Source organism: Bidens hawaiensis, unplaced genomic scaffold, assembly GCF_021521415.1.
Source record: "Bidens hawaiensis isolate Kalapana, Puna unplaced genomic scaffold, B.hawaiensis_p1.1 tig00013187_1, whole genome shotgun sequence".
Classification (NCBI taxonomy): Eukaryota; Viridiplantae; Streptophyta; class Magnoliopsida; order Asterales; family Asteraceae; genus Bidens; species Bidens hawaiensis.
Genome location: NW_027492113.1, coordinates 528353 through 543664, shown reverse-complemented (window position 1 = coordinate 543664; position 15312 = coordinate 528353). Strand labels below are relative to the sequence as shown.

The 15312-nt window shown below is 35.4% G+C and overlaps 1 protein-coding gene and 1 pseudogene across 3 annotated transcripts; one reads left to right on the top strand and one right to left on the bottom strand.

The window, feature by feature from the left end:
• Positions 1–162: 162 nt before the first annotated feature.
• On the bottom strand, positions 163–3876 carry LOC143543588 (metal tolerance protein 4-like; annotated as a pseudogene). The gene is made up of 6 exons (XR_013137100.1): positions 3553–3876; positions 2607–2805; positions 2349–2527; positions 1524–1674; positions 1322–1452; positions 163–468 (listed from the first exon to the last, which is right to left on the bottom strand). The product of XR_013137100.1 is annotated as a metal tolerance protein 4-like (transcript).
• A 3951-nt stretch (positions 3877–7827) lies between these two features.
• LOC143543612 (protein EMSY-LIKE 3-like) lies at positions 7828–13292 on the top strand. Of its 2 annotated transcripts, none has more exons than XM_077035892.1 (9): positions 7828–8055; positions 10598–10803; positions 11060–11169; positions 11250–11616; positions 11709–11777; positions 11860–12105; positions 12176–12244; positions 12684–12744; positions 12976–13292. In XM_077035892.1, the coding sequence occupies exons 1-9, from the start codon at positions 8028–8030 to the stop codon at positions 13098–13100; spliced, it is 1281 nt and encodes a 426-aa protein (XP_076892007.1). In that variant the 5' UTR covers positions 7828–8027; the 3' UTR covers positions 13101–13292. The 2 variants fall into 2 exon arrangements, with proteins under 2 accessions (XP_076892007.1, XP_076892006.1); XM_077035891.1 differs by having other exon boundaries at positions 12684–12747; positions 12976–13287.
• Positions 13293–15312: the final 2020 nt, after the last annotated feature.

The following is a 15312-nucleotide window of genomic DNA, read 5'->3' as shown; positions in this document are numbered from 1 at the left end:
TGGACTAGCGATTAATCAGGGATTAATCAATGCTTAGTCGGGATTTTTGCAACACTAGTTCTGGTGATATGTTTGCTAAATGTGTGTATTTAATAATATAGTTTAGAAAATTACTTAAGAGAACAACTGATATAAAAAAAATATAAATAATGAAACTTATTGGCTCTTTCTGATAAAAATGAGTCCAGCATGTATATATAGTACAAATAATAAATCAACAAATAATTACACAAAAACAAATAAATATATATGGCTCATGAGCCTAACCATTAACCACAAGATACTCACCTCATGGGTAACTATTCGGAAGTCTGGTTAGAACAGAGTGCTCTGGTTTATGATCACATTCAAAGTCGAGATGAACAAACGCGCGCTCAACTTCTGGGAGCTTCTCGATCTTTATTTGTACGTTTCTCCAATCGCGTGAGCTTCTTTTAACGATATATCTTCCGGAAGTTCAATATCAACCTAATTAAAAAAATAAGATTAAAGAATGGGAAAATGACTAAAATGTCCATTTTGACCATCATAATTCCCAACATGTTCATTCAAATCTCAGCGATTTCATTATATCCCGCTCAAAACCAACCGGGCCACCTAGTTATTCTACCCTAATAACCAAGCGCCACATGCCAAAAATGTTTCCCGTCGGCCACCACCTTTTTTGACCGCTCAACAAAAATGTTCCCGCGCCAGATGGATTTTTCCAGGCGCCGGGTGGTTTTTTCTAGGCGCCAGGCGTCAGGTTGTTTTTTCAAATCCTTTCAGAATTATTTTTCATATTATAAAAAATTTGATCCTATATGAAAACTAGCATATATAAAAAAAATAACCAAACAATTTCATAATTTACGTTGCAAGATCTTTTAAGAATAAGGACATTTTTTTTAATAATATCAGATTTTATGAAAAAAAAAATAAAATCTAAAATTCAAATATGATATTATAAACAATTTTATGGAAAAAAAATTATAAAGGATTTGAATTTGAAAAACCAGGCGGCGCCCAGATTAATCTAGTAGCCACCTAGAAAAAAACCACCCGACGCCTATAAAATCCACCCGACACCTAGAAAAATCCACTCAGCGCCTGGTTTTTTGTCTGGCGGTAAAAAAAAGGCGGCAGATGGGAAACATTCTTGATATGTGGCGCTCGATCATTGGGGTAGAATAACTAGGCGGCCCGATTGGTTTTGGGCTGGACATAATGAAACCGGTGGGATTTGAATGAACATTGTAAGAATTATCAATGTCAAAATGGATATTTTGGATTTTTGGTCATTTTCCCTAATATTCACTTCACAATTTAACCAACCACTAACCTCCACAAAGTACAAAACTCCAAACGTGTATGCGCGGACTGTGTCGACTCGCTTAACTTTAGGATGTCGTGTAACGAGATAAGTTAACTTTTGTAGGACTTCAGGTGGTGCTGATTGTCCAACTAATGAAACTGTATAATCATGTTTTATTAATATTAATAACTACAAGTGAAATAAGTATGAAAAGAGAAGTGAAGCATGCCTGCATTTTCCCACACGGTTCCTGACCAGTTTACGATTGTGTAAACCGCAAGAATAATGGCGCCTGCAGGGTCGATCCACCAATAGAATCTATCACCGAGAACAGCAGCGACTAGTCCGACAACATTTGTTACCACATCAAAGTAATGATCCTGTAAATGAACTGAACATTCAGTGAACCGCTTGGCGGGAAGTTCGTTTATGTACGTTCATGAATTAAACGAGCGAGCACAAAAACAACTTTTTGTTCATTCGTTTATGTTCGTTTGCATATTCATTCAGCTTTACTTATTACTAATATTAATTTATTAATTTGAAATCAATTTGATTTTCATATTTTAAAACCCTTTAGACTTTAACTTGGATATTCACGTTTAGTTTTAACTCGTGTTCGTTTATGTTCATGAACTATTTATTTAGAATGTTAACGAACAAACATAATCGAACATAAACAAGAATATTTGTTCTTTAACTGTTCCTTTGTTTATTCAGTCAAAGTTGAACGAGCGAACATGAAAACGAACAAGAAAACCAATTGGTTTAAGTATCCATGTTCGTTCGGTTAAAGTTAAACAAAAAAACATGAACACATTCATGTTCTCAAAGAACGAACGCAAACAAGAAAATCAGTTTGTTTAATTGTTTTCTTTCCTTAACTTGTTCGGTTAAAGTTAAACGCACGAACACGTACAAACAAATACATCTGTTTTAGTGCCCATATTCGTTCGCTTGTTCAGTTAATGTTAAACAAACGAACACAAAAACGTCCCGCTCATGTTCGTTCGGTTCGTTTACATGTCTAGATTTGACCTAATTGTAAACATACCTTGGCATACGCGCGTACAATCTCCTTTCCTGAACTTCTGCAGTACAACCATAACCCAAGTTTGACAACTGTTGCAGTCAACATGATTATGTATAACCATACCAGCTGAAAATATGACATCTTCTCTGAAGGATTATTTTCTATTAACTGTTCTACAGCCTGAACCAATACCTGAAAGCCTAAAACAACTCAAAACATTAACTTCTATTATCACTCAAATCTAAACTACTTTATGCAAAATTATAAACAATAGCATACCAAGTGTAGCCATAATTGCAGCAAACACAATGATTCCGACAGGCTGCACCCTCAGTTTACCAATTGGATACTTGTATATGTTGATGTTTTGCATAGAAAGATGAGTGAACCACAGGATGCCACCAGCCATTAGATCAAGCAATGAATCGAGTGTGGATGCAGCAATGGCAATGGATCCAGTCTCAATTGTAGCATAGATCTTCATAATGCAATACACATTAACATAAACAGTTAATTACAGATCAGAAATTATTGAACACTGTAAATCCTAGGGGCGCAAACAAGACGAGCCGCTTGCGAGCTACTCAAGATCGGATCGATAAAAAGCTCGAAAAGAACCGAGCCTTATCGAGCCCGAGCTTGAGCCTTGTATGGGATGACCGTTTTGGCTCGTCGAGCCTTAATGAGGCTTGATCACTTTAAAGTTTTAACTCTTTTGGACTTCTATGTATCAATTTCACATTGCACAATCAAGCTCGATCTGAGCTTTGAGTCATTTAAAGTAATGCACATGAGCTCAAGCGAGCTTAGGCTGGTTTAAGTTTTTTCTCAACATACTTAATAATAATTAAAAATGTATATAAACTTAAAAATAATAAACGAGCCAAGCTCGAGCTTGAAAAAAGGACTCACAGGCCGAGCTCAAGCTCTAGAGACAAGTCAAAGCAAGCTGAGCTCGAACTTGCAAAAAGTACTCATGAGCCAAGCTCAAGCTCTCACATGTCAAAACAAGCTGAGCTTGGGCTCAGCTCGGCTCGTTTACAACTTTACATCATCCATGATTCAACTGAATATAAATCTTCCAAATCTGAGGCAAACAAATTGATTATCAATTTCAGAATTCAAAAAGATACTTTGAAAAAACTGTAACAAATTAACAACAAGAATGATTAACTACAATTTAAGTCAACGAAAGTCAACATTCAAACAAGCAATTAGAACTCACCTTAAATGCCAGTAACAGAATGTTAGCATAATTAGAGATCTTCATAGCTCATTCCTGCTGAATCTGTTCCTCCAAATTTTCCTCATCGATTCCATCAGACGATACGATCGCATCAACTTCATCAAACGATTTCAACGTCGCAGATTGCTTCTCGTAATACTCCTTCTCACCTTCAACAAATAAAATAGAAGAAATTGAGGATGCACTTACGTTCAACAGTGATTCACTACAGTTTGAGACAACAAAATTCAAAATTGATAACATCCTATGACGATTAACCTCAATGTTTCACTGATCAGTAGGTTTTAACATTCAAACAATGATAACAATTATTCACTACAATTTTAGTAAAAAAAAAGTCAAAATTCAGAACAAACGACGATATCTACAACGATTCACTACAATTTGAGTCAACAAAAGTCAAAATCGATGACGATTAATCTCAAATTCTCACTGATCAGTAGGATATAACATTCAAACAACGATAAATACTATAATCACTACAAGATGAGTCAACAAAAGTCCAAATCAACGATAATTAGTAGGTTTTTAACATTCAAACAGTGATTAAGTGAGTAATTAATAACATAATTACATTCAATACATACCTTGAGTTAACGAATACGGTGAATTCAACTACAAATTGAGTCAACAAAAGTCAAAATCAACCAGATTAATCTCAATTTCTCAGTAATCATTTGACATTCAAACAACAATAAACAGTGATTAATAGAGAAAATGAGAGCATAATTACGTTTAATACAATTTGAGTCAACAAAAGTCAAAATCGAGAATCAAAATGGAGCTATAATTACATTAATTGAGTCAACAAAAGTCAAATTCAACGATAAATAGTGATTAAGTGAGTAATTAATCACCAACAGAGAGAACAAATGCACCAAGCATCTGCACGTACGAAACTTCTTCATCCTGTAACAACCGGTTTGGTCTCCCCCAAATTAGGAAATTCCAATTATTCACAACTATGAACAAAACTTTGTAAACCTAGTAAAACATACCTCCATTTGCCATGAAAACCGGCTATGGTAAAATCCAAGTAAAGGGAAGATAAATACTTGATGATCAAGGGGGGGGGGGGGGGGGCAAATCATGTATTCAACTGCCGACATCCGTTGCCCAAGACCTTCAATGGGCACAACAATCAAAAAATCCTGGGCATGAGCCCCCTTGAGACAAGCTAAAACTGCCTTTTGTCTCGGGGTCATATCGAATCGCTCCTCCAAATCATGTACGTGTTTACCATAAAGAGCACTCGCCAAGGTTTGTTGAGGTTTCTTGGGGGCGGTCACCTAAAACAAAGTGCATTATCTGAACATAATTCCCCCTTTATCCATATATAGTTGAGCAACGCAATCGTTGGAACCACGCTTATTATGGTGAACACATCGTTAAGCTCAAAGTGACCTCGTGATTTATGTGGTAGTGCACCAACAGAGAGAACAAATGCACCAAGCATCTGCACGTACGAAACTTCTTCATCCTGTAACAACCGGTTTGGTTTCCCCCAAATTAGGAAATTCCAATTATTCACAACTATGAACAAAACTTTGTAAACCTAGTAAAACATACCTCCATTTGCCATGAAAACCGGCTATGGTAAAATCCAAGTAAAGGGAAGATAAATACTTGATGATCAACATAATTTTGTTCCAATCAATGAAACCACTTTGCCATCGTCACAGCCATTGTGCCACAATTCTACATAAAAAAAAAACAACTCGTTTCAATAATCATTATACAAAAGGCAACTAAAATTTGTTCTTTAAGATGTGTCAAAGCACGTACCTGCATGTTTCTTAATGGCCATCACAAAACAATAAGCAGGTTGTAAAAACCATGATTCAAAGACAATAAAGCAACACAATAATGAACCATTACAACAAAGAGTACACACCAGAGAGAAAAACGTTGTCTCATTCTCAAAAAGTGGCTCATTCAACATGAGTGAACAAAAATTTGATCGAAGATTGTCTGATGGAGGAACTGAGGAGGGAGGCGAAGACACAGTGGTGGTGGTGGGGGGGGGGGGGGGTATGCTACACACAAAAGAATATATTCTTCAAACCTCGATGGCGACAAAAACACATCACCCCCCTCCCTTGTCGCCCCTCTTAGCCCCATTTTCTCGCCCATTACACACAATCTATAATTCTGTGTGTTGCAGTGATCAATAGAGGTTCTTTCAACTTTATCTGCTAGGATGTGCTAATTTGTTTCTTTGTCAGTTTAATATAACGATACACGTGAGATCACTCTTTGTAAAGATGGTCGGAAGTAATAAACTGGTCAATGTTCACTAAGGCGATACAAATTTGCATATAATGCGAAATAAAACCTGCATGAAATGCAAGCCTAATTTACTAGTTTACTTTTTACGTCATTGATAATTATAATCAGCTATTAAAATCCACTTTTGATATTCCAATTCCTAATTAAAATCCAGGTTTTATTTTTCATCTAGTTTTTATTTGTTTGTATGTTTGTTTTTTTATATTACACCAAAAAATCAACTCTTTATAGTCTCACTGAGCAACAAATGAAGCCACCTTTGGGTTTCATAAAGAGAAAATGTCCCATATTAAACCAAAATAAAAAATAATATAAAATAAAACCTTGTAGTTTTTGTAAATAGGATTGATCATTTGAAATCTTGACTCATGTTAACTTATTAACAAGGTCATAAACAATATCAAGAAGGAATGTAAACTCAAAATTATCATATATTATTTTATTCATGCTCGCTCATTAATAAATTGATCAATTTGTTCGCGTTCATTTATCTTCAAAAGAGTATTAATAAAATTAAAATGAAAATTAACTATTTAAAACCTGGACACCAATATAATAAAGAGTTATAATCACTATTTGTGGCTTTATCTTTTAAAAGCATGTTACAAGACTCATATGGCTGAATTCAATCCTATACATGTATTTGTAAGCCATTACCAGATTACTAGACTAAGTTCAGTCTTAAAAGCCTTTTGAATCGAACGAGCTACTCGAAACCAGTTTGCTAAAAGTTCAAATCGACCTGGGCTTAAATGAGTTTGAGCCCGAGCTTGAGTTTCACATATCGAGATTGACTAGTCTTACGACATGATATTAAATATATAGTAATGGTTGCACCAAGTTAAACGAGGCAACTTTGCCGTATGGATAAGAATGGACTTCTAAGGGTAGAAGTTTATTAAGAGTGAAAACATACTTAGTTTTGTTGTAAGAAAGAGCTCTCATTGATCAACATTCGATGTGAGAATAAACATAAGCTTTTGAGAGTTGAATGTGTTGAGCAATATATATGGTAAACTAGATGAGATACCTAAGGTGCTCGGGCACCTATTAGTAGTCGTCGCTTCTTGACCTAGGCTCGTTAATGTCGGATTTAGGAAGATCTCTAATTACCATTTTGAGTATATGTTTTTGGACTTTGGCCTTATGCCCCTTTTGTTTGGTGCAAGAGTCTCCTTGGTTGTTATCCAAACAAAATTGTTTGACGATGGAAATAAGTTGAAAGTTGAGGTTGACAGAATAATTTATTCAGTTGAGATCAACCCCGACTAATACATCAAAGTTGGGATTATAAAAATCCAATAAGGCAATAACTCTTAATGCTATACCTAGTTATGTCATATATAAAATTTGAATTTATAAATATACAAATAAAATAAACATACATAGTAGTGTAAACGGGTTGAGCCGAAACCGAGCTCAACTAAGCTTGAGCTTTGTTGAATTTGACTTACAAAGGCTCAAGCTTGACTTTAGCTTGATTCAAGCTTTTTTCCCCTAAAGCTCGAGCTCAGCTCGTGAGTTGTTTTTTCACGTTTGAGCTCGGTTTAGGTTTTGCTCGTTTATTATTTATTTTTATTAATTATTTTATATGCGTTTTTAATGCTTTATACACATATATTTTGAGAAAACCATAAACGAGTCAAAGCTCAGCTCGATCTCGACTGTAGAACATGAAATCAATACACAGAGGTAAACCTCATAAATACATAGGACTCGTTAATTCTCGACCAGTGTTGTAAAAATCCCGACCAGGTGCTGATTAATCCCTGTCTACCCCGATTAATCGACAAATCTCAATGAGCTTCCAGGGGAAGTCACGAGCTCGAAAAAAGCTCGTCTAGTTTCAAGCTTTTTTATCGATCCGAGACTATACAATTATTATTATTATTATTATTATTATTATTATTATTATTATTATTCATTTACTATTAACCATCCAACGAACACTCTCTTCGTTTTAACTTTTCAAACCCCAATCACACACACACTCTCCGTATCTCCACCGGCGACTGCCGCCGACAACCACCGCACCTCCGTCAACCACCGGCCACGTCACTCCAACTCTCCGGCAACTCAAAGTTTATTAATTTCTTCACCTACAGTACACTTTATTAAATTAAACCCTAGCTTCTTCAATTGGTTGATGAAATTAGCTTCGTACAATGAGCTTCCACCTCTCAGACAGCAGTGGTGAGTTATATTCCTTCAAGATCACACATTTGTGTAGTGGTTATTACATATTATATGCTAATTTGGGTTATTGTTAATACACTGAAAAAAACCCTAATTTTTAGGGTTTCGTATGATTATTTATTTATTTTTTTGCTTGTTGAATGTGGAAAATTGGGGTTATTGAGCTTATGATTCTTGCTAATCAATCAAGATTCTTAATGGATAATCCTATTAGTTAAGGTGTTTATAGTTGCTAAATGATATAGTTTCTCATGAAAACCGACATCCAAATGTTATTCGAGTGTGATTTTATTGTACGGATAGAGTTGCATTTTGTTCCACAATAAAGGAAGCTGCTTTATAAGGAAGTTAATGAATACATGAATGTTTGAACCTCGAACGACTATTGACGTATAGTTGATGACTTTGCTCGAATTCAATAAATAGTAAATACATAAATGTTTGAAATTCGAACGATTATTGACGTATAGTTGATGACTTTGCTACACTAAACACACAACAAATGTTTGAACTTCAATTGTTGATGAAATTATCTTCTGACAATGAACTTCGAGCCTCGGACAGCAGTGGCGAGTCAGATCACACATTTGTGTAGTTGTTAGTATGTATAGTACGTTAATTTCTGTTATTGGTAACACATCGAAGAAACCCTAATTTTAAGGTTTTGTATGAAATTGTTAATTTCTGTTATTGGCAAATCAATTAAGATTCTTAATGGATAATCCTGTTAATTAAGGTTTTTTACTTTATAGTTACTAAATGATCTAGTTTCATAAAGATATAGTTTCTGTTAGCTTACATAGTAAGAAGAAAAAGCAAGGATGGCAGAGTAGCAAACACTTTCTCATGAAAACCGACATCCAAATGTTATTCGAGTGTAAATTTATAGCACGGATAGAGTTGCATGTTGCTCCACAATAAAGGAAGCTGCTTTATAAGGAAGTTAGAAAAATACACAAATGTTCGAACTTTGAACGACTATTGACGTATAGTTGATGAGTTTGCTACACTAAACACACAAATATACTAATATAGTTAGTATATTTAGTTTTGACGGTGTCGTTGGATAACCTTAAGCTGTTGATTTGACGGTGTTGTTGGATAACTTAAGATTGTTAGTTAAAGAAAAAGGTAAGAATGGTTGGGGCGGAGATTGGTCTCTTGTGCCCATGGCGTGGTTGGGCCTAAATAGAAGTACCTTCATGAGTGACGCAGCACGACTAGTGGTACAGAAAAAAGCAAACTCTTTTTTTTTTTTTTTTTCATAAAAACCGACATTAAAACGTTATTCAAGCACAATATATGTTTTGTTCTTCTAACAATAAATACACAAATGTTTGAATGACTATGAAGTATGAACGTATAAGGAAGTTAAGTAACTACACAAGTATTTGAACGACTATCGACGTATAGTTGATGGTGTTGCCCTAACTTAATAAAACCTATGATGAAAAGCTAGAAAGATTTAAGCTTTTTTGCATTTTATTTATAAAGTTATAAGCTTGTTTGGTCTAGTTTTACAAAAGATAGTACATCAGCAAATACTGCTTTTGTATTCTTTAATTAAGGTGTATGGTTATCAACAATTGAAAAAGCAAGGATAGCAAACACTTTCATACAGATATAGTTTCTGTTAGCATAGATATAATAAAGAAAAAGCAAGGGTAGCAAACACTTTCTCATGAAAACCGACATCCAAATGTTATTGAGCTCAATTTTATAGCATGGATAGGGTTGCATTTTATTCCACAATAAAGGAAGCTGCTTTATAAGGAAGTTAAATAATACACAAATGTTTGAACTTCGCACGACTATTAACACATAGTTGATGACTTTGCCCTAATTCAATAAAACCTAAGATGAAAAGCTAAAAAGATTAAACTTTTTGGTGTATTTTTTTTTTCATGGACACATACATAAAGATATATGCTTATTAAGTGATTTAGTCTAGTTTAACAAGGATAAAGAAAGGATTTGGGCGGATGCCAGGAAAAATCATGTTCTGTTTTTTTATAAGGTGAGAAATGGAATGGAAGGAAATCTGATGCATATTTTCTTCTTTTCAGATCTTTCCAAATTGGAGAGATTTGGAATGTAAGGATCCTGAACACATAAAATCTTAATTTATATTTTCATTTTCTTTGAGCTTGGGAACATGGTAGTGAACTATATCTTTCCTTTCATTCCATTTCTTTTCTCGTCTTACTTGTCTTTCCCTTTTTTTCTTCGTTTATTAAACTCGGGAACACAGTGGAAGCTGCTTTATAAATAAGTTAAATAAATACACAAATGCTTGAACGGTCATCAACTTATGGTTGATAACTTCGACCTAATTCAATAAAACCTATGTTAAAAAGCTATTCATCTGTTGTGAAAAGTTAAAAAAATTTAAGCTTTTTAGCATGTTATCTAGGTTTCATCTTTTTGTGTATGTTTTTTCATGGATGCATATATAAAGATGTAATTTTAATTAGTCTAGTTTTACAAAAGATCGTGCATTAACATCTACTGCTTTTGCATACTTTTTATGGTATTTCAGGAACAGACGATGATCTTCCTCTGCCACATCAGCAAAAATTCCGAAGTGCGGGTCCGGGTACTGGGAACGGAAGAAGTATGGCTGTTGGCAATGCACCATTTCCGAGAGTTCAAAATGATATGGAGACGCAAATCCATCTTATAGAACAAGAAGCGTATAGCTCAGTTTTGAGAGCGTTTAAAGCTCAGTCAGATGCCATCACTTGGGTAAGCTTTGTAATAACATCCAGTTAAAGTTATTGTCAGGTAAATGGTTTATGATATGATATTTACAGGCTGTTTTGATTGCGTTTATATAAGTAATTACCATGACTTGAAGACCAGTATCAGATAATTAGCTAAATTAAATATCACGTGTTTAAAGTTGACGATGGTTATACAATTATGCTCTTTTTTCCATAATTTTTTTATCTTTTATTTTAGTTACATTGACTTTAAGGCTGTCCTTTTTAATATGGTACAGGAAATGGAAAGTTTGATAACGGATTTAAGAAAGGAGCTGCGAGTGTCGGATGAAGAACACAGGAAGCTTTTAGCTAGAGTTAACAATGATGACATCATCAAAAGGATAAGGTATTATAATCAAGTATTTAAACATCATCAATTAAGTATTGATTACATTAATGGAAATAATATATCTTGTTATCAAACAGGGAATGGAGGAAAACAAACGGAGCGCAACCTGGCGCACTAATCAGTCCAACCGTTTCCGCATCACACAAGAAACAAAAGACATCTCAATCCGGGCCTTCCTCATCCTTGGGCCCACCACCACCGGCCCTCCAGCAGCCGTCATCTTCCGCCTTGAACCGTGGCTCTGGTTCAGGCTTCAGGGGAAAGAAGCCACAATCGTCTTTGCAGTACGGTTCTGCAAGTTTCAATGGCAGAGATCCAGTTTCTAAACCGGGCTTTGGTGAAGACAACAGCTCTGACCCGTTGATTGGCAGGAAGGTTTGGACAAGATGGCCCGAGGATAATAACTTTTATGAAGCTGTTATAACCGACTTCAACCCTGTTGAGGTATGCTTTAATGAGAACACATTTTTATTGGTAATAAATAATATTCTAAATGAGTGGGATTGTGTTGACCCGATAAACTATAAATTTTACAGGGTCGTCATGCTCTCGTCTACGATGGCAGTACACCGAATGAAGCATGGGAATGGGTTAATCTTAGAGAGGTCCGTATTGATATTTCTTATCTTTTTGGTCAATCTCTTGACTTGAAATTGGTTTATATATGTTTTTTTGTTGACATTATAGATATCTCCAAACGATATTCGTTGGAAATGGGAGGATGTTGGGGTGTCAAGTAGGGGCGGGCGAAGCGGGTTGGGTCGTGGGATAAAAACTTCAACGGGTCGTGTTGGACCTACTTCGGGTGTTGGAAGAGGTAGAGTGATCGCAAAGGGTCCGCCCAAGAAAGAAGTACCCTCAAAAGATAATGGCATTGCAAAGAAACCGCCGAACAACATTGAATTACTCCACACCGATACCCTTGTTAAAGAGGTACCACCCTCGCATTCTTTTGCAAACACACAAAAGACATAACAATAATATTTTCTGCTTTTGTTGACAGTTAGATAAAGTGTTCAGTTCAACCAATGCTGACCCAATGGATATTGAGAAAGCCAGAAAAGTGCTTAAGGTATTGAACTTATTGATTTTTTGTAGGCCTGTAAACGAACCAAACTTTTGATGAGCAGTTTGTGAACCGTAAAGTTCGTTTATTTATTTAATGAGCGAATACAAACAGCATTTTTTGTTTTTTTAGTAAACGAACGAGCATGTACACAGCTCGTCTGTTCAGTTATGTTGGTGATGTTTGCTTGCGTTCGTGAACCGTTCGTTTATACCAAGTCTTTAACGAACGAACATAAACGAACACGAACACACTAATTTCCTTAAGAAATGAACACAAACAAGAAAACTCGGCTCGCTAATTGTTTGTGTTCGATTAAAGTTAAACAAGCATGAACATGCCACGTTCACGTTCGTTCTGTTCGTTTGCAGGCCTATTTTTTAGCACCCTTCACCTTTCCTGAATTAATTAATTTATTTAATTTTTATGTTTTTTGTTAATTTAGGAGCATGAACAAGCCCTTGTGGATGCTATTGCGAAGCTTGAAGGCGCATCAGACGGTGAAAGTGGTAATAACTGACTAATTACAAACAGTAATAATATGCATAAATATTGTATAATTAAGTCGCCTTTAAAGATTTCCGGTTCAAATATGTAAACTTCAGTATCGACTATCGAATGATTATTATTTTCTCTGTCTAGATGTCTTTCCTGTACAGTTTTTTTTTACCAAAACACCACTAAATTATCAACACGAATGCTAATATATCTTATCGTTTTCATGTTATGATATGAAGATCTTGATCATTTATCAAGAAAACATGAAGCGGGCGAGGGGGGTGGTGGTGGTGGTTCGGATGGCAAAAAAGCGTTGGCTGTAGATGATCAAAAGAATGGCGGTCAAGATTTGCAAGTGCAATAATTTACTTCCAATCCAATCATGTGATGTACAATGTCTGTCTAATAGTTTGTGATTAACTGTTTTCAGTTTGTAAGTTAAATGTATCTTATGATTCTAAGTTTCTAACATCTTTAAGATTATTCAATCTTTTCTGTCATAACTATAACTACATATCGCTTGTTCTTTGGTTTCTTGTACAATATAACTTGCTTCTTTATGCCATCTTTGTAAACATCACCTGCACATCAGAAACCATTGTGTTAGAGCCTTATCTACACAATTTAAATTAAAACTATTTTGTAATAACGGTTTTTTTCGAGTCTACCTGTGTCAGGACATTTTAGCAGTCCCCGGTTATCTGATGCTTCAGGTCCAACTCGCTAGGTGAAAACATAACCAGGTAAAACCACCCACCGATGCTGGCTCGAACCGCCCGCCTTTTCTAGGAGACCTGTGGTTGGTTAAATTATTAATTACAGATAATCAGTAAATACCCGGTTTCTACCCGTACTCGGCCCGCGGGTTTGATCTGGTATTGGAATTCTCCCCAGACCTGTATCCGGACTTGCCGGAACCGGTTTCACCTTTACCTGATCAAAACCCGACCGACCCTACCCGAAAAAAACTCATTCAAATACCCGACTATACTAGGAACTGGTTCCTACCCGACCCGGTTTTGACTATCGTTGACCATACCAGGAACCGGTTCCTAAAAATACCCAGTTTGTGCACCTTGATATATAATAATATAACAATTAACAAACAGCTCTAAGTTGATAAACTACCATACATAAAATCAGCCAAATTATTTTGAGTTAGAAGATCCATCATCTGACTAACAGATCTAAAAATCTATAGATCAAATATTCTATACATAAATCTAAAAAGCAACAAACATGGTACAACAAATTATTAAAAAAAAAAAAATTCCTAACTTTTATCAAAATCTCAACAAACTACTCAAATCTTGATAATCTTGAACAACCCACAAATTGAAATATATAACAAATAAGCAATATAACATTAAAATTCTTGAAACCATATAAGGGTCAAAGGTGAAAGCTTTATTACCTTTACATGACATGATAATAACAATAATAATAATATGAACCACATAAATATATGGATATATTCTTGTTCTTGATCTCCTTAAAGTCATCATCTTTTTAAGGTTTTGTTCATAGTGAATCATTAGTTTCAGTTACACACACACGTCTTACAATTTGCAGACTGGTTTGTGTGTTTGTTTGTGTTTGTGTGTGTGAGAGAGAGTGAAGAGAGTGAGAGAATAAAGAGGTTACGTGATGACTGATGAGTAGACCTAATATGTTAAGATAATGTAATGTGTGTGTTATAGTTTGAGGAGGCTAGTGGGCTTTCTTTTTGTTGGTATAAACTGATTGGACTAGTATCAGTAATATGTATATGATAATTGGCTTGTGATGTAATACTTTGGATACATACTTTAATACTTGACCCAATTACAAATTTTGTCCTTTAAAATAAGACGAATTACGGTTCGTGTCCTTTTTTTAGTTCCTTGCAGGCGGTGTACTTTAAACTTTTTTTTCCTACAAGTTTTGTCCTTTACGCTAACTGGGTTAGAAAAAGTCAGTTAAATCCCATCACGTGAGGCACATGTGAGGGTAGTTTTGTCCTTTCATATATCTCTGCAACTAAACCCCCCTTTATCAGTCTTCCCCCTCTTTTTAACCCTACCCCACCTTCAATCGATCAGGGTACGATTAGGGCTTCAATCAATTAGGGCTCGATGCGAAATTCAAATACCAGGGCTCAATTGATGATGGCTTACTGTGTTTGTGGCAAGGTAGCAGTTGTTCGAACTTCATGGACTGATAGAAATCCAGGTCGTCGGTTTTTCTCTTGTCCGGACATGGTAAGTGTATAATTCGATTTAAGTTCCAGTCAATTGTTTATACTTCATGTTTCTCCTCTTTTCCAGACATCGGATTGCCCCTTTCTTGGATGGCGTGACCCACCAATGTGTGAACGGGCATTGGAGATTATCCCGGGCTTATTGAAGTCGAAAAACAAGGTTGAACAAAGTTTAGAGAGTTATAAAGAACAAGCAAGGAAGATGAAGAACAGATTGGTCATTAGTTGGATCATTTTCATTGCAATTATAATTGCAATGAAAATGTAACTAGTTGACTGAATTTGAAGTTGTTGACTATTTGTATTTTGACTTTATTAGTTAATTTAGGACTTTATG